Source organism: Plectropomus leopardus, chromosome 1, assembly GCF_008729295.1.
Source record: "Plectropomus leopardus isolate mb chromosome 1, YSFRI_Pleo_2.0, whole genome shotgun sequence".
Classification (NCBI taxonomy): Eukaryota; Metazoa; Chordata; class Actinopteri; order Perciformes; family Serranidae; genus Plectropomus; species Plectropomus leopardus.
This window is the reverse complement of record NC_056463.1, coordinates 24,691,294-24,716,579: the sequence shown is the minus strand read 5'-3', so window position 1 is coordinate 24,716,579 and position 25,286 is coordinate 24,691,294. Positions and strand designations below refer to the sequence as shown.

The 25,286-nt window shown below is 40.0% G+C and overlaps 1 protein-coding gene across 1 annotated transcript; it reads right to left on the bottom strand.

Annotated features, from left to right (window-relative positions):
• Positions 1-1,082: 1,082 nt before the first annotated feature.
• Positions 1,083-20,535, bottom strand: fes (FES proto-oncogene, tyrosine kinase). The gene is made up of 18 exons (XM_042506411.1): positions 20,143-20,535; positions 18,842-19,015; positions 17,562-17,658; positions 17,226-17,409; positions 14,844-14,981; positions 14,637-14,756; positions 14,349-14,471; positions 12,477-12,672; positions 11,062-11,142; positions 9,981-10,190; positions 9,466-9,588; positions 8,025-8,078; positions 6,538-6,656; positions 6,354-6,448; positions 6,060-6,183; positions 2,757-2,914; positions 2,507-2,629; positions 1,083-1,412 (listed from the first exon to the last, which is right to left on the bottom strand). Exons 1-18 carry the CDS (start codon positions 20,365-20,367, stop codon positions 1,270-1,272), a joined length of 2,487 nt encoding a protein of 828 aa, XP_042362345.1. The 5' UTR covers positions 20,368-20,535; the 3' UTR covers positions 1,083-1,269.
• Positions 20,536-25,286: the final 4,751 nt, after the last annotated feature.

Here is a 25,286-nt window from a genome sequence, read left to right as displayed (position 1 = left end):
GAGGGTTTTTAAATGTTTTGGGGTTTTTTGGGGGAGTTTTGAGCACCACAAGCTAAGTGCCTTTATTTTGGAGAGAGAGAGATGAATGGACTTGAATCCATATCTATCCATCTATTTAGCTATCTGGTCTGCAAACAGCCAATAGGTCTGTGCTGACTGAGATCATCCTGTAAACTGATAGAAATAGTAAACTGTACTGATGATACTTACTGCCGGATGTCTTTAAATTTTTACAGCTCAATACAAACAAGACTGCAATCCTCACAGTTGGCCCCAAAAAGTCAAAGACAAGAAAATGTATTCACACTTGGCATTACTGATCTCAGATTTGAAAATCACATTACCAGTATCACAAGAACAGTGTTCTGTCATTTAAAGTGTGACAAAATACATATCAAAACTTAGAACATTCGGTTCTCAGACTGACTCTGGGAAATGGTTTCATGCGTTCATCTCAAGCAGGTCAGACTATTGTAATGCTCTATTTGTAGGATTATCGAAACAATCAGTTGGATTACTCCAATTTATTCAAAATACAGCAGCCAGAGTCTTCTCACGTACAGGAACATTTTAACGTGTTTCTCAGTACTAAGATTACTTCATGAGAAATCAGACCTCTCAGGTCATCAGGCAGAAGATTTCTAGCTGTGGTCAGAATTAGATTCAGTTCTGGTGAGGGTGACCTCAGTTACACAAAAGTGTGTCAAGAGACAGAACTTTATTTTCTGCTGGTTAATAACTCTGTGTGTGTGTGTGTGTGTGTGTGTGTGCGTGCGTGTGCATGTGTGTGCCTGAGTGCATGCACGTACTTGAGTTTTGTGTAAGGCCATGGGCTCTATAAATAAAATTGCCGTTGACTGACATCTTATTGTCCCAGTTTGTGTGCTCAGGAAAATGTGTCAAAACCAGTCATGATTATACAGTATGCTGTGTGTTAATAGCAGCCAACATTTGTGCTGACAGATGCGCTGAAGACAGATGTATGTGGAATGAAAGGAGGAGAAATGAAAAGTAGACACACGAGACAAGAGGGGAAAGAAACAAGCATGCTGCCATCAGCTGGTCCACTGATATTTACAAGCTCTCAAAATTCAATTTCCAAGTTTATTTCCACAACAAAAGGGCTTCAATATTAGTTTTCATTTTGTTTTGTAATGCAAGTCTCTTGGAGATCTGTGTCACTGTTCCTACTGGACGTGATCTATATTCTTGAAGAAAAAAATATTACAAAACAGTAGAAGAATAACAAATCCAATCAACAGGCGTGTATTATGTTATTTTGTTGTATATGGCACTGAGCTCAACCCGAAGTTTCTTAAAAGACGGCCTATTTCTGGGCTCATACTGCCAGCAGCTGTTCATAATCCTTGAGATTTCCACTGGGCAGCCGTGTGGAGCAGGCATGCGGTATCCTGAAAAACATCACAGACAGTCAAAACATTTATTAAGATCATCTTGACACACTGTGCACATTTTCTAAAACATGTGGAATCCAGAAAAAAGGCATCTGTGTCAGAATAAAGCACTATGGAGGAGCAGGAATTGTCCTCAGTGCCATCTAAACACAAACACACTGGGCCTCATTCACTAGTATGTGCATAGAAATGTTCTTAAAATAAATGCAGGCGCAAAATCACTGTAGCATCATTCATGACGCACGTACAGGCCAATTTTGTACTTACCACCGTGCGTATTTTAGTGAATCAGAATCATTCTAAATTCACAGGCGTATTTGTTTGATAGCCCATCGATCACTCTCTTCAAACATGTTATGTCACTCTCTGAAGACACGTTCTGCCCTGAAAACACTGGCTACAATATCTTCTGGCACGGCTTTGGCAAGAAATGTCCCAAAAAATGTTTTAAAAAACTAGGGGGAAAATAACTATATTTATAATTACTATAATTGTATATTAAAAAAACATTATACAACAGTAAAAATGTAGGATAGATATTTTTTTTTAATTTTCAGAAATCTTTCTAGGTCATTTTCTTGTTCTTTTTTAACCTTTATTCTTTGGCCTTTTCAACTGGTAATTTTCTTGTACCTTTTAACAAATTTTTGGCCAATGTTTGTTTTTTTAAAAAGAAAAATTAAAAAAAATCTAACCAATCTGCTCAGGGTTTATAAAGTTAATACATTTGGCCTATGCATTAGTAATTCAACCGTTTTAAATATTGTTGTCTATTAAAGTCTTTTTTTTTTAATCAATGTGGTTTCTGTGTGATAGGCGTTTAGTTAAATGTTTGTTTACACGTTTTAAGTCAGCCGTACCTTCATTACAAGGTTTTTGGTTAGGGGACTGCGTTTACCCTGAACCCCTAACCCTACACACGGCTTCAGGAAGTTCACAGAGTAGGAACATATTTGGGTAGAAAAATACTTTTGGGTTTCAGATTTGTGCTTAAAACATTCATACATGCTGTTTCAGCACAGATTTGTGCATACACACTGTTTGTGAATGAGGCTCACTGACATTAGCTTATCTGACTGATGGGTCTGTACCTTTCTCCACCTCGTCACGTGTCTGTTGGTTGGTCATGCTCGTGTAGGGCGTCATCCCCATTGAGAAGGTCTCCCACAGCAGGACACCAAAGCTCCAGACATCACTCTCTGTGGTATAACGCCCTAAAAACACCAGCAGGGGGCGGCATTAACAAAGGCACAGCACATGTTTTTAATAAACTACTGGCAGAGAGAAACAGGAGAAGTGTCTGAGGCTGTGACTGCAGGGGAGGAAACAGTTGCGGTGTACCATAGTTCAGGGCCTCAGGAGCCGTCCATTTGACAGGGATCTGTCTGAGGCCGCCCTCTGCAGAATAGACACCATCATCTTGCTGACGGGACATCCCAAAGTCGCTGATCTTTACAACGTTGTGCTCTCCAACCAGACAGTTTCTGGCTGCCAGGTCCCTTAGAAAAAGTCAACAAGGCAGAGAAAGAAAGATGTAAGAGGGATGAAGGCAGAGGCTGATAAAAAGTTAATACAGAGGAGACACAAAAGCATCATGCTCTGAATGAAAAAATAAATGTAGCGAGAGAACGGAGGACTAAAAGGAGTGAGAGAACAGGCGCTCTTGTCATGTCTCTGGTGTTACATGTGAGACAGTTTGACATGCAGCGTTACAAGCTGAGCAGCTACCAGCAGCCGACTCTGATCTGTCCCCACCGGGCAAATCGCACAGTGCTTCTGTAATGAGCCCAGTGTCACAACCTCATGTCTTCTCCGGAGCCCCGTCAACCTCCACTGATCCCTCACCCGAAGCACCACAATCACTCCCACTCAACCACCCATCCCCTTAAACCCAGGTCTTCCGTATCAGATTGCATCATTTCAAATACTTTCACAACATACTCTTGATCTCAGCGTATCCGCATTTTTCTTTTAATGAATGCTTCGAAAGCAAGATTTATTTATGGTAGTAGATTACATGCAAAAGCCCATGTTTGATGTTGATCATCAGTTCCTGCTCACTTTGCGATCTACGGTCTTTAGAGGTTTTGAGCCAGTTTTCCTCCTGGCTTATTTCAAAATGTTCAAAAAGAAAACATCTGCCATTTCAGCATCCTTGCTTTTACCTCTGTGTCTCCTTCAAAGCTGATTTTAAAGCTGTATTACTGGAGTTTACAAGACTCATGTTTTTACACCATCATATTGAGCTGACTGCTTCTCTTTCGATACCAGAGAGGCAGCTTTTTATGACCGGAGGAAAGATCTGTCCATTACAGTATCCAAAAACTAGGTTTAATTATTTTTACTGTGTTTTGTTGCACTTTAAAGTGTTTGTTTGTTTGAGACCTTTGCAGCTAACTCAGCTCACAGTAAAAACCTCCTAATCATCTGGATCTTATGTTATCAGAGAAAAAAAGCAAGCACACATTAGCAGGTGCTGGGATAGCGATCCGTCTCTGACATGCCAAACAGCAAAGAAGAAACACTGATTTGTGACGTGAACCTGCTTTATTCAGTGCTTTAAGCGATTTAAATCACCTGGTACATTCGTTATGGAGAGGAAGAGACCTCTGTGGAAAATTCCTTTCAATGAACAATGAACCCAGCAGGACTTCTGCAATGCACACTGAACCTTTAAGGTTGTGGTTGCAGCTTATTAGTTATGAGGATCCTGAGTCATAATACCTGTACAGTCAGGGCTCTTCTCTGTGGACTAAACTCCAAATGGACAGCAGTACAGCAGTCACTACCCATCTTCCACCACATGTTGCTGCTTACTTACGTCTAATTTCTTTTAAAAATTGTTTACAAAATGCCACATTTGCTCTCTGTACACAGTTTAAGATGCTTATTTGGAATATCTCCAGGTTTTGAGGACATTTAACTTCCTCTGAGTTAGAAAGCACTTATTGTGAGTTGCTTTGGATGAACATGTCTGTCAAATGAATGCAGTGTGATGCACTGTTGAATTAATGGTTGAGCTGTCTTTCTAATTCAAGTGGAAAAAAAAGGTAGGTCAGCCAGCAGAGCATTTAAGCTTCCTCTTCAAGGACAAAATGGCTATCAGTTATTTAAGATAACTTTATCCTTCACTTTTAATCGACTGTTGAGGGTTACATCAACATATGGGGAAGTGCTGCTGTGGGAAAGTGCAGTTTGGTTTACAGTTTGGTGATGTAAATGTTAGGTGAATTATGTTCTCTATTTAGGCCTTTGTACCATAAAGGCTTTTCGATCCATCTGCCTGCAGTTTGTTCCACACTTGTTCTGGTAAAACCTACATTGTCCTTTATGTAAAATGAACACATTTTAGTGTGCAACCAATTCACTTTAACTGAAACTATCATATGTCCAACACACTTCTCTGCTGTGCTTTGCATGTTTTCTGTGTGTTGAATTCACCGTGACTTTAGATCCACCCCTCAGATTTGAGCTACCGACACATTAAGTATCCTACACTGTCCTCTGCTCTAAGAATGTTTACTTGTGTTATGCTTGTTTAGTTACTTATATCTTTTTAATGTCTTAGATTGTGTATCTGTATTTGAAAATATATTTTCAATATGGTGTTAAGGTGGAGCACTGCAGCCTCTCTCTACTTTGTAGACTGCTGTTAAGTTTTCTTCTCACTTGCATTTTGTTCACCATTAAAACATCATTTTGTTCAACACAAAACTACTCAGGAGAGAAAAAAGCTCTCGCAAACAAGCTTGCTGAAGTTCTTTCTGGCAGAAATCTGTTCAGCTGAACCCAAACCACATTTTTTTTCCTAAACCAAAAAAATCCCTTTCTGGCTAAAAGCCCTCCAGGCAAACCTCTCCCAACAGTGCACTGACCCGGTTTAAAGCCAGGTGTCCCGAGTCCTGACAAATATCTGTAAAACTCTAAATTGTCCCAGTTTTCACCAGAATTAACATTATAAAAGTATTATATGGTGCAAACTCAATTTCATTCATGACAAGTGTATGGAGGGGGTGGAATTTTTATATTACATCCTAAAAAGGCTTAAAGGCACACATATTTTAGAGCAGGGCTGCTTTGAGTGATAGGCTGTCTTGGTAGGTGTGTTAAGCACTCAAGTAATTGTCATCCATCCAGATGAAAACACCTATGGGTAAGCAGAACATTTATATGTGTGTAAAGCGAGAGGGAAATCCAAGCACTCCAAGATATATATGTGTGTGTCCATGAAAGCAGGTTCCTGGTTTGAGGTTTGAAAATATGGTCACTGACACTAACAGGACAATAAATTAACATAGCTTATTTATTTATTAATTTATACAATAAACCCCTGTCTGTCCTGTCCTGTCATTTGTGGATTTTTTTCCCCAAAAGTGGAGATTAAATAAAAGTAATTGAGGCAACAAATTAGAATAGCTTCCTCCATTTTGGACTCTCAGGATGTTCATCCCTCAAGGTCAGCAGTGTTAAGACACCTCTAACAAATTATACAAAGTCAACATCTTTCCTGCGACTGATTCAATAATTAGACATAAGCAGATAATGAATAGACTTAGAAAAGTATTATATATGTTAAAAAACGATTGTATCAGTTGTATTAAATCTTATCATATTGTACAAACATTGATTTATAGGTTGACCAACCTGTGGATACACTTCTTGCTCTCTAGGAACTCCATGCCAGATGCCACATTTTCTGTCATTTTGACCAAAATTTTGGTCTTCAGATTGTGACTTTCATGCCGCAAGAAGGAGAGGAAATCACCACCTTATGAAATGTACACACACACACACACACACACACACACACACACACACACACACACACATATATATAATTATACATACATATTTAGAGAGAGAGAGAGATGATGGAGGAACACCAGAAAGCAATAATGGTGGACTGAAGCTTGAAGTATGTAACAGGATCATGTTTACCTTGAATGAGCTCCATGATGATGTAGATTGGCTGTTTCTGAGTGCACACTCCTATCAGCTTCACAATGTTAGGATGGTCGTACTGCTTCAGGATCCTGGACAGCAGAGAAGAGGAGATAGATGTGTGTGTGTGTGTGTGTGCGTGCGTGCGTGCATACGTACGTGCATGCGTGTGTGTACTTACCTGGCTTCCATCAGGAACTTACTCTTGTGCTCCGGGGCCAGGTTCTCTTTACAGGATTTCACCGCCACAGGAGTGCTATCAGAGCGTAAACGACCACTGTACACCTCTCCAAAGTTGCCCTGTATAGTACAAATGCCAACATGATCAGTGACACTTTTTTAAAGTCATTTTTAACTCAGCAGGTGACAAACTGTATGTTATCTGAAGTTAACAATTTTCCTTGCGTCAATTTTTGATTCAATGAAATAAACACGCGCATCAATTTAAATCACTTTTAAGTATTCAAACCAGCGCAGGAAGATATGAAGAAAATCAAAGATCACAGTATTTTCGACCAAATACCCCTGTATCAATATTGCAACCATATTGTAGGGTTCGCAAAATATTTACACAGTTATTTTTGATGAATAATGATCAGTAGTGCTGATATACTGACTATGAAATAAATGAACAGATAGAACAGTCTGGTAAGTTCAGGAAATTAATAAAGTAAATGATCAGTTTACTGTAATGCCTTCAGAGCCATGCAACATCACTTACAATAGTGCAATATTTAAAAAAGACAAAACTCCCATATCACTATATCCATATAATATCCCCCGGCTCTATGTAAAATTCGCACATCGGGTAAATTTGAAGTAAAAAAAAGGGTTAGTCATTGCTGTAACTCTTCCTCCTGTGCATACAGACAGCATGAGGAAAGCCCTTCTTTAAGCAATTTCAATGTAAGTATTGGGGGACTAAATCTGCAGTCCTCCTCTGGCAGAGAAATGACTTTCAAAATTCAGCTGCAGCAAATGTGAGACTTCAGCAGTCTAAATTGTTCAAACCAAGTGGATATTCTTAACAGTTACTGTCGTTTGTATTTCCAAGGACAGAGTTTGCTTAGTGAGTCTCGGCAGAGGGACAGAAAAACATAGTGAGAAGTTTCTACTTAGAGGACCAGAACTTTGCAAGATAGAAACAATATTTGACCAGTTCACACTGACAAAACCTCATATTAGCTTTACTTTAACTTACAATAAAATTTATTTAAGACGGGATCTCTTTGCAGACAGAGTGGAGAAAACATTAAAACAAACAAACAAAAAAAAAACCAATTTCAGTTTTCATGTGGTCATGCAAACAAGGTAAATGTGAACCTGTCCTATAAAGTGTCAGCAAGGTCTCCAGATCACTCGTGCAAGCTGGCCTCTGGTTATTTCAACTGACAGGCAAAAAAACCCCAAAAAACAATTGAAGTAAATTATTGAGACTCATTAAGCATGTCTTTCTTGTCCTTTAAACAAGCCTAACAATAAGTGAACGCAAACATCTTCATAATGTTTAGAGAAATCTAACTCAGAGACAGATAAACACATGGACACACAACTCATGACTCCCTCTGATACTAATTGGCATAATCACAAGCAATGAATAAAAACTAGATGTTAGCCTTTTCTCACTTCACCTCTAATTTTCTGTCAATGGATGTTAAGTTCACTCACCCGTCCGATGAGGGGTCCCAAGATAATATCATCATGTTCCAGGACCCACTTGTCCTGATGGGGTTAAAAAAAACAAACAATAAGAGACCCACAGTGGTGCTGTTTTAACATCTGAGACCAGCAAGGAAGGAGAGACAAAAGAGGAAAAGAGAGTATTGTAGAAAAGATCATTAGAAAGCAAGTTTATGTTTGCATGTGTGCTCATGTGTGACAACTATGGAAGCACCTAATTTAAAGGGGATCATTACACTTATATACAATTTGTTGCCATTTTCAGGTTCATACTTTGAGATTCTACAAGAACATGTTGATATGTTTTATTTTCCGTAAACTGTGTGTGCTGGAACACCTGTATTCACCCTCTGTCTGAGATACTCTGTTTAGCACTTTTCTCTTTAAAGAGGCTGCATACGACATCCAGAGTGTGTCTATGGTACAGATTCTGAGCCGGCGGCTCCCAGCTAACAGTGCTAACTCAATAAGCAGCATCAAAAACAGGCAGCAGTCTTGACACAGCTAACAGTGTCCTCACATGATTACTTGTACATACGTTTACCTCATTATTTGACCACGTTTAATATGAATATTCAATATTGTAACATGAAAGATAATATGGAAAAGCAAAATAGGCCCCTTTTAACAGTTAGTATAGTTTTTCGTGTCTTTTTTTTATAACAAACACAAACACGGAGGACAGAATAAGAGCTCTGAAGAATAACTGCCAGCATTACCACTCTGAATGATAGTCAGTTAGAGGAGAATTAACTGATGGGAGCACTCACCGAAGAAAAAATAAATAAATAAATAAATAAATAAATAAAGAGAGCAGTTTGCATATTTAAATCTGCCTGGTCTCACAGAGAGATGTAAAATGACTATGGCCTCTTCACACCACGTTATGACAAAATGTGTTGAAATTCCAAACAGTGCAACAATTACCAACAATTTATCGACTGATTTCAATATGTCTCTTTCACAATGTAAGTCTGTGGGGAAGAAAAATCTTTTTGGGCCCCTTGGCATCACGTGACAAACCTGGAAGTTGTAATTCTATGTTTAGCCACTATGTTAAATTGGCTTCAAAGTCCAGCGCTTTTCCTAGAGGCTTGGTGGGTGAGTCAAACAAACGTAGGCCTTTCAACCAGGAGACTGATGTCCCTGTCCCATGTAAACAAAAGGTCAACCGTAACTTGTTTTAACTTTACTTTACTTTATGTTGCTGCGTCAAATTATGTGACCTACACGTCATGTTATGACATACATACGTTGCTTACTTAACAAACTAATTTTAAGCAAAACAACAATCTTTTTCTAAACCTAATGGTGCCTAACTGAAACTGTGTCCGTTTCACGACAGCTTGTAATGTGGTGTTCAGAGTTTGTGGTCATTTCACACATTTCCGTAAGATCAGGTGCAGCACACTGAGCGCGCCAGCTGTACCTTCAGTACAGGTTTCTTCAGCACGATGTCGGATCTCTTGGTGACGTGTTGTCGTGAGGACAGCAGATGATGGATCAGCTGCGGGATACTGTGGAAGCTCTCTCCATCCAGACGGTACATATTCTACTGACACAGATGGAAAAGCATTTACAGAAGTGAACAGATGTACAAAGATACAAAGAGGAGAAAAACTTGAGGACATAATGAAAAAAGCATGCATCACAAAATAGCCTCTGAATTCATCGATTGTTTTAAATAAGTTGTCTTGTATTCGTGTTTCATTTATTCTAAAAATTCTGTTTAATTCACAGAAAAAACAACTAAGTAACACAAACAGTATTGGGAAGGAAACAGCTCTATGTATCTAATGTCTTGGCAGTATCAGTGATCATTCAAAACTTGCACTCACATTCAAATACAATGTAGCCAGACACAGAAACACAGAGGGTCTACATTTAATTTAAAATGTCCACCCTTCTACAACTCACAACAAAAGTGTTTTGTTCTTTACTTACATCTGTGTTCTGGATGAGGAAATGCTTGCACGATCCTTCCCACTGCACAGACAGCACATAACCTTGTTTCTCTTGACTCTTCCTCACCAAGAAGTCTCCGTCAGTCTTCAGCAGCTGTTGGACCTCTGGTCTGGGAATGGCTCCATGGTACCAGTCCTGCTGTCCCAGAGGACGATCTACCTCCTGCACCGGGGTGACGGTCGGAAGCATCTGAAGGCAGGAAGAGAGAAAAGCAGAATCTTTAAAGCTGACATGAATAATGAAACAACAAAAAGTGATGGAGGATGGGTTTTAGGGTGATTCTGCAGAGGATATATGGAGATACTTCAAAGAAGAGTCTGTAATACTTTAAAGTCGTACCGCACCACCTTCCATACCTCCAGGGAACCACAGAGTGGGGAGCTGGAGAGCGTGAAGTAGCTCACTCTTAAGGAATAATTTGGGCTTGAAGTCCAGCACATTACAGATAGTAAAATATTTGCCCAAGTTGATCTTTTACAGGGTGCACACAGTGATTTTTATCTTTTATCTTTTCAGATAAATTAAAAACTGAAAGACTGGCTGTACGAGATCTTTTCCTGTTGAGAGTTCGTGTGGAGCACAGCTGGGTCAGGACTCCATCTGTGCTTTCGTCTGTCAGCGATGATAAAACCACGAAAGGTAAACTGGCTGCTGAGAAGTAAACTTAGTTTTAGGTCAGGCAGAGTTTCCAAAGTAGTAACTTGATGGTCAAAGCTGACCTCATTAAGTCCGACGGTGCCTTCAGGAGCACAGCGCCCCAAAAGAAAGATCGTGTGCCTGAGTTAGCTCAGCTGTGCAGTGGACACACTTTCTCTAAAACATGATGAATTGTTTGTTGTGTGGTAAGAGCTATGAGTGCACAAAAACAGACGCTGGAGTTTGAATTAAGGTCAGGGAGGTGGACAAGTGAGGAGGGGAAGTGTCCTTCAACTGGAACGAATGTCCTTCCTTTTAAAATGTCCTTCAACAACATACTTGGAAATGTGTGAACAATGTGATGCCAAACAGCTTAATCATTTGTAACTATTGTGCCTGGATAATTATTCAGTGTTCAACCTACCTCCCATTTGGGTTTAAACAGACCGCTCAGATTGTTCTTGATCCCATCCATGAGGAGTTTGGAAGCAGTTGGAATGTGGTCCTGAAAAAAGAAAAGATCCAGAGCATATCATGTTGGTCAGTAAAGATGCAGAATAAATAATTACTACCAAAATAAAAACAAAAAAATGCAGAAAAAAGTACCTGCAAGACTTGCAACAGAATAAAATTTTGGAAAGAATTATGTTTATTGGTAGATAACGTTTCAAAAATGTGTTTAGTGACAATAAAGCAGGGCTAAGATTATAGATTCACTTATTATTCATCAATTTGCTACAGAAAAAGTACAAAATAAAAGTGTGGACTCAATTCACACGAGTCATTTTCCAGTCACAAATTTGGTGACTTTGAACCATAGACTGTAAAAATAATGGAACTAGCCACCGTGACTTCACATATTGGTTTGTGAACTGCCATTCTGAGGTCTCAAGTATGGCATTTTTGCTGTCCCCATCTTGTTTTTTTTTTTCAGCACCAGAAGTGACCACATTTGGACAAGAAGTTGGAGCTGTGGAGGAGCGAGCAGTGGCTCGGATTGAGAACCAAGGACACTATTGGCAAGTGGCTCCACCCTTTATAATGCAACACTTCAATAAAATGTAAATATGTGAGTTATATAAAAATACATTCCACGTACATTTGCTATGAAAAGGGGGATATATAACCATAGAGACCAAAACTGTTTTTTTGCACCAAGCTGTAAACATGTTTATCTCTGTTGGCATTTTAACATGGAGGTCTGTGGGGATTAACTCTGTTTTGGAGCCAGCCTCAAGTGGCCAATGAATGAACTACAGTGTTTGGCACTTCTGCATCGGCTGCTTGGTTTGAACTGAACTTGACAAAATCGAACAAACGGGCATAAAAAGTCTGCTGCCACACTAGTGGCGACTATGTGAGGCCGTAATCTACTTTGGCACTGCAGTGCTAAATGCTAATGTCAGAATAATAACATGCTCACAATGACAAGGCTAACATGCTGGTGTTAGGCAGCTTAATGCTCACATGTTGTTAGCATGCTAACAAATCGCTAATAAGCACCAAACACAAAGTCCAGGTGAAGTTGACAGGATGTCAATAGTTTTGTAGGCATTTCATATTTGGTCATACTTGACAGTTCATGCAATCTGATGGTGGTGATTTGTGAAGTCAGAGGATTATTTCGGGAACATAACTATATACAGTATTTGCCATATTTCCTGGTAACTCAATCAACAGTTGTTGAGATACGTCACTTAAAAACAACATTGTCAACCTGCTGCTGGCGGTTGACAAAAAGACAAAGATCCCTAAAGTCAGTAGGCTTCATCCTCTGATTAAATTCAGAGCTAAGAAAAGGAAAAAAGTTAGGAGAGACTATGGCAGAGAGAAACATACATTGCTTGTGTTGGACGAAAGCGAGACGCCGTCTAGGTCCAACTTCAGAGCAGAGGGAGGTTCTTTGGAGCCCAGCTTGTCCAGTTTCTCCTTCAGAAGAAGCCTCTGAACCTCCAGCTTTGCTCTCACTCCCTGAGACAGAGCAACCTGCTGCCGGCACTCCTCCATTGCATGTCTCTTGCTGAACTGGTAGACTCTGGACGAAGCAGAGAGCAGCAGTAAGTCAGGGAAGGTGAGTTGTATTTGTTTGGGACTTTTCAGTCTGAACAACATAAATGGTTGCACAAAAATAGACAAACAGACAGTGCAAGACCACACGGACATCAATAATAAGTCTGTCAGTCAGTATAATCTGTGCATTACGCACACTGCACAGATTATACTACTCGGCAGATCCATTTTTTTGCCCTGAGATGCAGAAAACAACCAGTATTCCTGTGCTACAAAAATACAATTTTGTGCTACGTCTTCAGTAATTTAGGATGATTTGATTAGAGCTGAAACGATTAATTTATTGTCAGGAAGCTAATCTAATATCTTAACTATTAAAAATATAAAAATAAATATATAAAAATGTGTGGAGTTTGCATGTTTCCATGTGCATGAGTTTGCATGTTCTCCCCGTGTCTGCGTGGGTTCTCTCCGGGGTCTCCGGCTTGCTCCCACAGTCCAAAGACATGCAGCTCAGGTTGATTGGTGACTCTAAATTGCCCTTAGTTGTGACTGTGAGTGTGTATGGTTGTTTGTCTATACGTGTCAGCCCTGTGATAGTCTGGCGACCTGTCCAGGGTGTACCCCGCCTTCCGCCCGATGACAGCTGGGATTGGCTCCAGCCCCCCCGTGACCCTTACAACGGACTGACTGACTGACTGACTGTAATGCGTTCAAGCTCTACTCAGTAGAGTACTGAGCAAAAGCAGATTTCAAAGTTCACATCAATATATATATCAATATTGTAGATATTATAGAGGGGATTGTGATAGAGGGGACTGCCTTATATTTAATATAGTAATATTGTTATGTTAAAAGGTTTTTCACATGATAAAGCTCATTTTAAAGGATGTTTCATAAATTTGTTAAATTGAATTTTATTCAAAGATAATGTTATGAAGGTCTTAATTACTTCAAAAAAGTTCAGTTATTTTTTTATTATGAAGATTTCTGTGTTTTCCTTCGACAAGAGCGGGAATATAAAACAACAAATACAAGATGAATAATAACAACCAAACAAAAAAACCAAGACAAACTATATCGGTTTTGGGCCAAAGTTCATGATTGCTGCACTCCTACATCAGACCTGCCTCAGCTTCTCAAATGTGAGGAATTGCTACCTTTCTTTGTACTTATGGGGTATATGGTAGTAAACTAGGGCGCACTCAGTCCTCAACTTCCTCAAGTTAACAGACTCTCAGCTATAAGAGGTCACACAGGGTCAGCCTCATACAGCATGTCACTGTTGGTTTACAAAATGTTACTTCAAAATACAAACCAAAGGGCAACATAACCTCCACTTGCCTGACTAACACCAGCACCATATGTGCTCCCCTGCTGCTCCTTACAAGGTATCAACTCTTTGCAAATAAACACCATGTTTCCAGTCGTCCTCCAGGAGCTTGACTCGATCACTCCCGCAGGACTAAAAACCTCTAACACCTTCAGACAGCTTCATCAACCAAGATAAATGAGGGGATGGAGCTCCATACTGTAGCTCTGACCATGTCTCTGTATTATAATTCATAAGGCACCCACAGTCCCCCGAGAACAAACTGGTTATTAGCCGTTGCCCAGCCAAGAGCACACTGAAGGACTGCTGCCTCCTCTGTGACCTCTGAATACAACATCAGAGCATCATGATGTCTGTGGTGGGCTCACCTCTGGCCCTTCTTGACACCTTCTCGCTCTGCGTCCAGCTCCAGCTCCAGCTGCTCCACCGAGGTCTGCTGGGAGCCCAGAGTGCGAGCCAGATTCAGCAGCTCCTCCTCTATCGCAGTCAGTCTGGGAGACGGAGATGGAGAAATAACTTGCAGGGAGGAAGTAATTGATGCAAAACAGTCAGAAAGGAAATAGGAGGTAAAAAAAAGACCAGAAGGGTGAGGAGGAGGAAGTAGTTGGGACACTAAAAAAGGAAATTAGATTTTAGATGGTGTCGTTTGTTCTTACTTGTGCTGCACTGTCTCGAGCGTGAGGTCGTTCAGTTCAATCTCTCGTGGACTGAGCTGTTCGTTGTCCTCCAGGAGACTGCAATCAAACTCTGCACACGCAGGAGTCTCCCCCACAGACCTACAAACACAAACACACACTATCATCGCTCTGCAGCTTTCTATGATTGCACTGATTGATCTGAGAGGAAGTTTTTCCTCTGTCTACCTGTTCTGCTGGATGAAGCTCTCATATTCTCTGTGGGGATCGATGGCCGTAAGAGCAGAAGATATCTCCCTGTGGATATGGACCACTTCGTGATGGAGGAGGGTCGAGATGTCGAAATACTCCTGCAGGATCTCCTTTCTGGTTCAGAGGTTGCATCGAAACAGAATAATACAAAGTCAGTGTTTTATCACTTTACACAGTGCGTAACATAAGGGTTTCCAGGCTGGTTAGTTGCAGGTTGATTTGTATCAGTACGATAAAAATATATGTTGGCAGTTTTTGTCCTAGATAAACAGTCCAACACAGAAAACATTTCAACATGTTTGAATTCTCGTCATATTTGTACTGTTTTAGGAACAGCCTGTTTTGCAAACTCTGCGGTCAAACCAGCTGTGACATCTGAGATCTGACAGCTGACTGTCAAAACAATTAATGCATAAAACTGACAAATTGAGATTATGCATCCCCTTTGGTCTTCAAACCTTATCATCAAAGTAATGTGGATTTTAATTTTTTATATTTATGCTTTCTAAATGCACAAACATGGAAAGGCTGTCACTGTTCTCAATAGCATGACCAAACATTAAAATAACACTGAAAAAAACATGCATTTTCATTGCTCACTTAAAGGTCCAGTGTATAAGATTTAGAGGAACATATTGGGACACCTGGACTATATTATTATAACTATGTTTTCTTTTGTGTATAATCACCTCAAAATTGACACCAATAATTTTTGCGTTATTTACCTTAGAATGAGCCGATTATATCTACATATGTAGTAGGTCCTCGTGCACGGAAATCATCATTCTACAGCAGTACAGACCACACAAACCACACACTGACTCTGGATAGAGCTATTCCTGTTTTTGCATCAGCCTCTTAAGTTAGCAGCCCCTCCTCAGTAAGCAGTATTGGAAAAACAAAGATTTTTTTCCATGTGAAACTACTTTATTTAAAGTTTCTACCAGTTTAAAATCACTGGGTCCTTTTGTTTTAATACGATATAACCCCCCGTAAAACCTCCCTGAATGTAGTGATCAGAGAAAAAATTTGAGGACACATTAGCAGGTGCTGAGCGAGCTGACTTATCTGTCTGCGATGTGCCGAATAGAGCTGAAGAAAACCCGATTTGTAATGGGAAATTGCTTTATTCAGTGTTTATACCGGTTTTAATCTGCTGCTCCATTTGCTTTGGAGAGAAAGAGACCTCTGTGGATAACTTGTCTCAACCTCCTTAACAATGAACAGAGAAGTTTCAGATAGTTGTAATCCTCATCCTAAAATGCCACTAAATCCCCCTAAATCTTACAGACTGTTCCTTTAACCACAGTGCACACACCATACTTGGCAGATCCATTATTTGCCCAAGGAACCAGTATCCCTGTGCTGCAAAAAACACTATTTAGCCCCAGGTGTTCGGTGAGTCAGTTAGTTTGGAGTAAATTTGTTAGAGCTGAAATGGTTAATTGATTGACAGAAAAGTTATCGGCAATTATTAAAATAATTACTTAATAGAGTGCTACAGGGATGAAGTTTTTTATTATGGGCTGACCTGGAAGTTGGTTTCCTCGACAAAAAGCCTTTGGGATTCTTCCTTAGACTCTTGATTATTGGAGAAAATAAGGTCTGTGGCAAACGTTTAAGGCTAACAGTCACATGACTTCATCGTTACCACCACAACAAGGCGTTAAAGCAGTGTTTGGCGTGATGACGTTCTGTTGTCTTATTTACCTACTTGTTAGCAAGTGTCTTAAAAATCTTCAAGGAGGTAATTACTGATTGAATTTATGTTGTAAAAATGTGAAAGTCTCTTATACTTGTGTTAACCACAGACTTTATTTCAGGATTCTAACCAAAAATGCATTGACTTTGAGACTGAAATTGAGAGTGCTAAAATGCTAACCCATTTCCGTGTTTTAGGACTATTTATTGATTGATTTTGATTCATTTCGACAAAAGCAGACTGACAAAAAAAGTAATATTTACAGACAACGCAAAACAAAGTAAAAGAAACGGTCAACACATGATGACTTGGTATAAATATTTGAAAAGTAGTGAGAAGAAGTAAAAAACATATTTAATCCCACCCCTTCTCCATAAGTAATTGAATTTTAATAAACCACCTTCCTTATATCTAAAATTTTATATTATTTACAGAAAAAAAGACAAGGATAAACTAAGAAAAAACAAATTTTAACTGACTATCCTCTTATATTTAATGTGCTTGAATGGAAACCCGCCAACTAAATGCAAACGGAAAAACAGTAAATATAACCACCGTACACCCACGCCCACGCCCACACACACACACACACACACACACACACACACACACACACACACACACACACACACACACAGTAGTAGATGTAATCTTACAGTATGAGCACCATCTCCTGCTGCAGTGTCTGCAGTGCACTGAGCAGGGCCGGCTGGATCTGACTGTAGTGGTGCTGATGGTAAACTTGTGCGGCTTGCACAGACAGCACATACTCATTATGCAGCTCGTAGAGTTTCAGTGAAGCCTTTATGCATCTCTCTTTAGCCTTGTCTCGCTCTTTATCTGCAAACACATAGACACACACACACATGCAAGAAGGAGGTTGACGCAACATACCATGATGTAAAAAAAAAAAACAACCAAAAAAAGCAGTCTGTGCCATCAAAGTAAAACTGATTCTGTTCAGAGAAGTTCGTGATGCCAGAATTCCCCACCTTTCATGGCCTCCTGGTACTTCCTCTTGGCCTGAGATGCATCTCTCAGTGCCTGTCTGTAGCTGCTCTTAAGCCTCTCCAGCTCTGTCTGGGTTACCTGATGCAGCACGTAAACAGATGGAAAACATTTGTGAGAGGGTGGGCGTCATTCAGAGGAGCTGTTAGTGTGGTTAAAAACAGCCTTACTAAATGTGAGACCATGTCACACAGGAAGTGGACAGTGGCCCTCTCATGTTGCACTGCAGAGGAACACGAAACAAGAGAGAAGACTTAAGAGGAAACGATTTGACCTTTGTTGAGCTGTGGGTGGTAATGTATCAAAACTCCACCTGATAGCATCTCTGACATTGTTGCTCAGTCACAATCACAACAAAAAAATGCATCTCTTGTGCCGCACCATGATTCAACACAAAACCAAAGCCGTCATCTGCATAATAAAGTGAGAAAATTTAAATAAACAAACTGTCTGCTGGAGACGGCCAAACTGAAACCCAATATGGATCAGTGAGAATGAACACATCATTTCCCTGATGTAATTGGGTGATAAAAACAGTCGGAGCAGCCAACAGTTCGAGATTGCATTTGCACACACTCTTTCCAGTCTATTGAACCTCATTTCATTGACTGCTGTCTATTTATAATGCTTCCACTGCACACTCATCTGCATGTCAAGATGATACACTTATGAAATATCAACAAATAGATTTTGTAGCTACAACTTCTGCTTTTTCTCTGATAATAATTGTGCAACATGCGTAAATACGCCACCACTATGACTTTGTGACTTTTTTGTGCACGATTATCACAGAATCCAGAAATAGGGTAGGTAGCAGTGAAGATATTGACTCTGACATAACATCGGACTCTTGAGCTCAATTTGCTATTTCAAACGTCCAACAGTGGTTTCAAAATAAATTAAGTATTGCTTCGCAACAACTGAGATATTGATGGCAAGTCATAAGTATATTATCCCTTAAAAAGCAAAAAAGTAAATTCACAAAATGATATATAACTGGATTATAACTTTAAATATGCAGTCAATCATCTATGACCAACACTATCTTCCTTTGAGAATATAGACATATTTGTTTAGTTTGGCTTTTTGAAAAGTCAACTGTAAGGACGCAAAAGCAAAAACAATCAAAGCTCAACAAAGAGCCAACAGCTTATTTAACAGTTTTATCACAGTCAGAGGTCTGACAGTGCAGAGGTGTTCGCCTGCATTTTGGCTTAATAAGTATTGGTGCATTTGAGTTTCTGTGTGTGCATGAGTTTCACACCTTGGTGAGCTCCTGCCGCAGCAGGTTCCACTGCTCTGCGTAGGTTTTGCGGAGCTGCTGTTTGTCTCTGATGAGCAGCGTCAGTTTGCTGATGGGACCATTCAGCAGATCCTCAGAGCGCTTCCTCATCACCTGACTGAGGCAGTCTGTCTGAGAGACCAGCACTCCCCATGACTGACAGACGGGGGACAAAGATCAGGGAGACAGGTCATTTATATGCTGTGGATATCAACAAAATCTGATGAACGTCAGACTGTGGACCAACAACAAGTTAGCGGGTTTTGGCATGTTTTAAGCCACCAAGTGATAAATTAAAAAACACTAATATTGTCCTTATATGCATAGACTTGTTTTTTTGTTGAAAAAGTCTTCATCACCGTTCCTGTAATAAATTTGATGAGGTCTTTCCATCTTTGGCAGACATTTTGGTGACTTCTGCATTTTGCCCCAATTTCTGTTTATGGCATAATGCTTCCTGTATTACTTATCTGACATGGTTTGCAATAATTCAAGAAAGCTTTAGGAAAATGAAACCAAATTTTGAGTTAATTCAAATACACTCTTCGGCATTTCATCTACAGGTGCTACAGCAACATGACAAACACAGGGTCTGACATCCCTGAAGAGCAGACGTGATGATCAGATACAGATCTGAATCCATGAAGACACAAAACTTCCAACTGTTGTCTTTTTATTTAAGTATCAGATCTAGAGGGATGTTTAGAGCATATTAAAACTATAACAACTAGGAATCAAGATGTTCAGGTCAAGGTTATTGGAACTGATCCTTCAGCAAAACAACTCATGATTTTATTTTGATACTTTGGGCCATTCTCAGTATTTTGCATATTGCACCTACACGATGATTCTCAAGCACTCATTGGAGTGTTGTTTAGATATATGTTTTGTTTTGTTTTGTTTTTTTGCACAAATTTTAAAGTTCAGAAAATACAGCATATTTCTTTTGACAGCAAAAAGTGAACTTCTGATTGGGAGAGCATTTTTCCCACTAAGACCTCATACTCGGACATAATTCTGTTAGATATTTAGGTCCATCTGTGCTTGTTGTTGCACAAACAAACAGAAAGATTTTAAGTGAATGTGGTAAACCTTTTTCAATGGGTCAACTGAATAAATCCTTTATATGAGAAACACACTATTGATTTTGAACTTCACCTTAATTTCAAAAACTAATTTAATATAAACTGAAATCAAAAAATGTTTCATTATGGAGAGGATTTCTTCCACCTGACTGACTGTTGATCAGTGACTGAGCTGCAGAGTGATCTATAAGTCCTTACCTTGTTGAGCTGACTGATGTAGTCCAGTCCTGCCCCAGGCTGAGGCCGGTCCAGCTTATCTGCCATGGCAGCCATGTGGTGCAGCTGCACTGAAAACTCCCTCTCACTCTTCGCCCGCTGACCCATCCACTTCTTCATGACCTCCATCAGGTGAAGCTCTGAGTCCAGCAGCCGCATGACAGCTGCATGTGCCTGAGGGCACCGCAGGTCCTCCCCGAAACCCATCTCTGAATATTTAACCTCTCCCCCCGTCCAGGATTCCCAGTCAGCAGTCCTACAGTCCTTCAGCAGCTTCAAGTTCTCACGAGTGGGACACAAACAGAGCGGCAATCTGAAGCAGCCAGCTGCTCATACAAAAGACGAGATATTTCTCTGTGGACAGAGTCAGCTTTCACTTCCCTGTGAGAACAAAAAAAATGACAGCGGGTAATGTGAGGCAGCACTTCCTCATGTATGTTAGAATGTTTCTGTGCCTGTAATTGTAATGTTTCTTTCAATTTAGGAACAACTTTAGTGTCACAATGACTCCAAAACCTTCCACTGTTGCAAATGCAGGTTGTAAAATATCCAGACAAAATGCAGAAACAACACAGACAGGTGGAAAGTGAAGGCTGAGCTCAAAACATGCATATCACATTATGGGCACTAACGTTCATGTTTTTCAATTCATGCATCAGAAATATCAGCTACTGGCATAAATACAATGTTGAGGTTTACCTAAAGGAGAACAACATTTTTTAAAATGGGTGCAGTAATGAGAGAGAGCACTGCAGCTGGCAGCTGCAGAACAGGCTGCAGTGTAACCACCTGGGGTATTTGTGCACCCTCAATTTACATCCACAAAAAGTGCTTGTTTTTGCCACTGATGGGCTCAGAATGTTATTATAAGTCTCTGACAAGGGTCATAGCCAATTTTAGAAGTGAAGGGGACAGAGTGTTCAGGAATAAGCAGACTTTTATTGAGTGATTTATCATCCTCTCACATTCAATTGTGCCTCTCCTTAACGGCTAAAGAACCAAATAACAACAAACAGCCACATTATGGCACCCGGGGACAGTTCTTTAAAATGATCAAAATCATATACTACCAGGAATCAAAAGTTTGAGCTGCCAAGCTCTGGTTGACACAGAATGACCCTCAAGCATCTACAGGATAGGTAGCAAGATAATCAAGTGCCAAGTGACAACACTGGGCATGAAAAGTTCAGTAATAGCAGTATAAATTAATCTCAGTCACTCAAATCCTATGGACATGTCCTCAGCCAGTTATAATCTGTCCTCACCTGTGAGGCCTGAGGCTGATGGTCAGTGCTGCAGCCTGCTCTCTGTCCTGGCTGCGGTGTGCTGCTTTCTCCCTGCTCTGTCTGTTGCAATACAGACAAAAAATATGTGCAAAGAAATTGAAGAGTGGTTCTAAAATAGCTGTGGAGATGAACGCCAAAGTCATTCTTATTCTATAAATATATTTCCCTAAAGCCATTGGTTATAATCTGTCCTCACCTGTGCAGCCTCTCCCTGACTGTCAGTGCTGCAGCCTGCTCTCTGACTGCTGCATGCTGCCTTCCACCTGCTCTGTCTATTGCAAAAATACAGATTAAAAATTGTGAATAGTGGTTGTGAAAAAGCTGTGGAAATTCATCTCAAAGTCACTTTTTATGCTATAGATATAGTTTCTCAGCCAGTTATAATCTCTCCTCACCTGTGAAGCCCCTGCATGACCATCAGCGTTGCCTTCTGGTCCAACTTCCCATCCTTGCTTTTTCTACTGGAGCATTAAAGATTAAAAAACATAAGTGCAAAGCAATAGCGAGCACAAATTCTGCGCCGAAATGAAGAATGAATGGGTCTACTCCTAGCATGATGCTAGCTAGCCAGCCATAGTTATTAACGTTAGCATGGCTATACTGGCATCTAATTAATTTGCCATAATTTAGCTAACACTATCGACAGGCAACGGCATTACTCAACTTACACGGTTTGTTTCGAAGAAGGAGTGCAAGTTTTTTGGCCTCTTGCTGGTTGCTTTGCTGCACATTATTTTTGTTTTTTTTAATTAAAACCGATAGTTCAGAGCAGTGCTGCCAGCGCACGTGTCACCTGTGTCATGTGATCACAACAAGACCGTACAGCAAGCCAGACCTCGCGCGTACGCCGCCGCATATTCACGGTGCGTTTCAAGACCGCTCGGAAAAACGAGATACGCCATTTACAAATGAATTGAACCGTTTAAAAAAGTACGGGGGACAGAGGGCACAGATACAGGAAGTGCGGGGGACATGTCCCAAGCGTACCCCGCATGCGCTACGCGCCTGCTGGCGACGTTAAAGAAAGATTCCCTGCAGACACAGACCTTTTTGTTAAAAAATAAGACTTTTTGTTTTACCACAAACAGCCCCAAATCACTATCGCCAAACCCACCACACTTCTTTAAAATAGAGTAATTCAATAATTTTAAAATACACTTCATTCAAAGTGGGCAGAAACAAAACAAAACTCACAAAAGCTATCTTGGTTTGTCTTTGTTCCAACAATTACCAGCTCAGATTGGTTTAAATAACCAGTTAGATGCGACAATGTGTTGCTTTTCACACACTAAAATTACTGTTTATTTAAAGGAGTCTTTTCAGTTTGGTGATACCATGTTTGGGCTGTTTCTGGTTAGAGAAAGGATCTTATTCTTTAACTAAAAGGTCTATCGCTGTAGGGTCCTTTCTATAATGTTAACATACACAATAATGAACTGAGCCTGTCGGTGGCAAAACAAATGGCAAATTGACAATGCACAAATGCCCCAAGTGGTTACTTGAAGCATATTCGCGACTGCCAGCTGCAGCAATTTTGCTCAATACTGGACCATTTTCAGAAACTGTCACGTATGCAAAAACATGGTAAAATAGGGTCCAGGTTAAAAAATAACAGAGTTACTCTTTAAGTATTATGATTTAATGTTACCTTTTATTGACACTGCATTTCATTGGCAAATATTGTACTTTTTACATCACTAATTTAATTTTACATCTGTAGATTTAACTACCCAGCCCCAACCAAATACAGCAGTCAGTACAACAGTAAGAACAAAGTAGCAAAACCATAATACTCACAATAGCCATCTTTTTCTCTTCATGCTTTTAGTACATGTTGCTGTAAATGAGTAAAGTTTTAAATACAGGAATTTACTTTTAATAATTATTTTCATGTTATTTTTTATGGTACTTTTACTTAACCAAATGGTCTGAAAACATTGTACACAATTGAATATTTTCATTTCTTTTACTCAGGGTGCTTTAAATGTTTTTAATGATGCTATAAATGTCCATAGGAACAGCTGTTGAGCAGGTTATTGTCACAGTGTGGCATCAACATTTCCCCACAGTGACCTGAAAGTCTGATGTGGGCAGGTGCAGGTTTATGCTACTGTACATATAATGAGGAAATAATAATATTCTAAATATATGGCCAAACACTAACACTGAACAAGTGTCAGTGTGTTGAAATCTTCTCTGGTTGTTTTTTTTTTTTTTTTTTTTAAAGTATACTGCTTATCGCTTTTACAACAGACTGTAAAAACTGCTGATGGTGTTTGTTGCATAAGATAAAATTTAAAAAAAGGTTTTCATTTTCTTTTTAACACAGTGTGAACCCGGTCTCACGTCATTACTTGTATTTATGACTTGGTTGGTGTTGGATGCAACCTCTCTGCTGTAAACTCATTGGCTTAATTACACCAGCCATACATCATCAAATGCACTCATTATACTGAGCGGGGAGAAGGGACAAAAATACAGTGAACAATGCAGTGCAGCTCACACTGGTTTTACAGACCGCAGAGGAAACTGCTGCTTTTATCTTTAGGTGCAGTATGTACACAAGAGCTGCATGTTACAGCCAACCATACAGTGTGGCTACACACAGCAGAAAATTATGCAGCACTGGACAATTTCATTCACTCAGGTCCTATTCTAAAATACAATTTTGAGGTAACCATACATGTGTATTTCCATTTTCTGATACTTGACTCTTCTACTCCACTTCATTTCAGAGGGGCTGCGGTCCTCTTTATTTCACTACATTTCGAAACTATCATCTTTCAGCTCGCTGTGCCAGCACTGACCTGTCAGTGGATCACAGACTTCCTGACAGACCGGAGGCAGCAGGTGAAGCTGAGGAAAATCCCACCCAACACTTGGACCATCAGCACTGGCGCCCCCCAGGGATGTGTGCTCTCCACACTGCTCTTCTCCCTCTACACCAACAACTGCACCTGAGGTTAAACTCATGAAATTTGCAGACCACACACCGGTCAACAGACTGAAAGTTGAACAACTGGCTCTCTGGTGCATTCAGAACAATCTGGAGTGATCATCACTATAAAGATGACATGTCTGCTTGTCTTCTTGATGTTTCTGGGATCCACCATCTCTAAGGACCTAAAGTGGATGTCCAACAGCGACACCATCAGAAAAAAAGCCCAGTAGAGGATATAGTTTCTGCGCCAGCTCAGGTAGTTCAAACTGCCTCAGAGGCTGCTGATCAAGCTCTACTTTACACTGCAATCATCCACTCTGTTCTTTGATATTTCTGTTGGAACCCACCAGCCAACCGCCAGACAGACATTGCTTTCCCTAAAGCCGAGCTGCTAGCACATCTAAAAACAGCTGTTTCTACTCTGAGCTTGTCACGTTTCCACGAGAATTATTTCTCATCTAAACTCATCAGAAGAAAATAAAATAAATGTGAGGCAAATAATTCCAGTATTTCACACAAATGTTCCTGCAAAAGCAAAGATCAGAGTAATAATTTGTGTAGCAGAACTTTGTTTTTCCTCTTATCTCTTCCATAAATCATCTCACAACCTCGCACATTTATTTTGCAACCCACTGGAGGGGAGTCTGCCCCCAGGTTAGGAACCAATGGACAACACACTAAACTGCCTACATATAAAGTAGCTAAAATGAGCTCAACCTGACCAGCTACAACACTATACTGCTGTTTACACAATGAAACATCAATATGAATAGCTTAGTATAACAATATGCAGTATATAGATAGATATACAAGTTACAGATATACAAGTTAGGGCCAAGTTTCTGCAGAATGAGCACCTTTACGCTTGATTCCTAATATATATTTAGCTAATTTTGAAT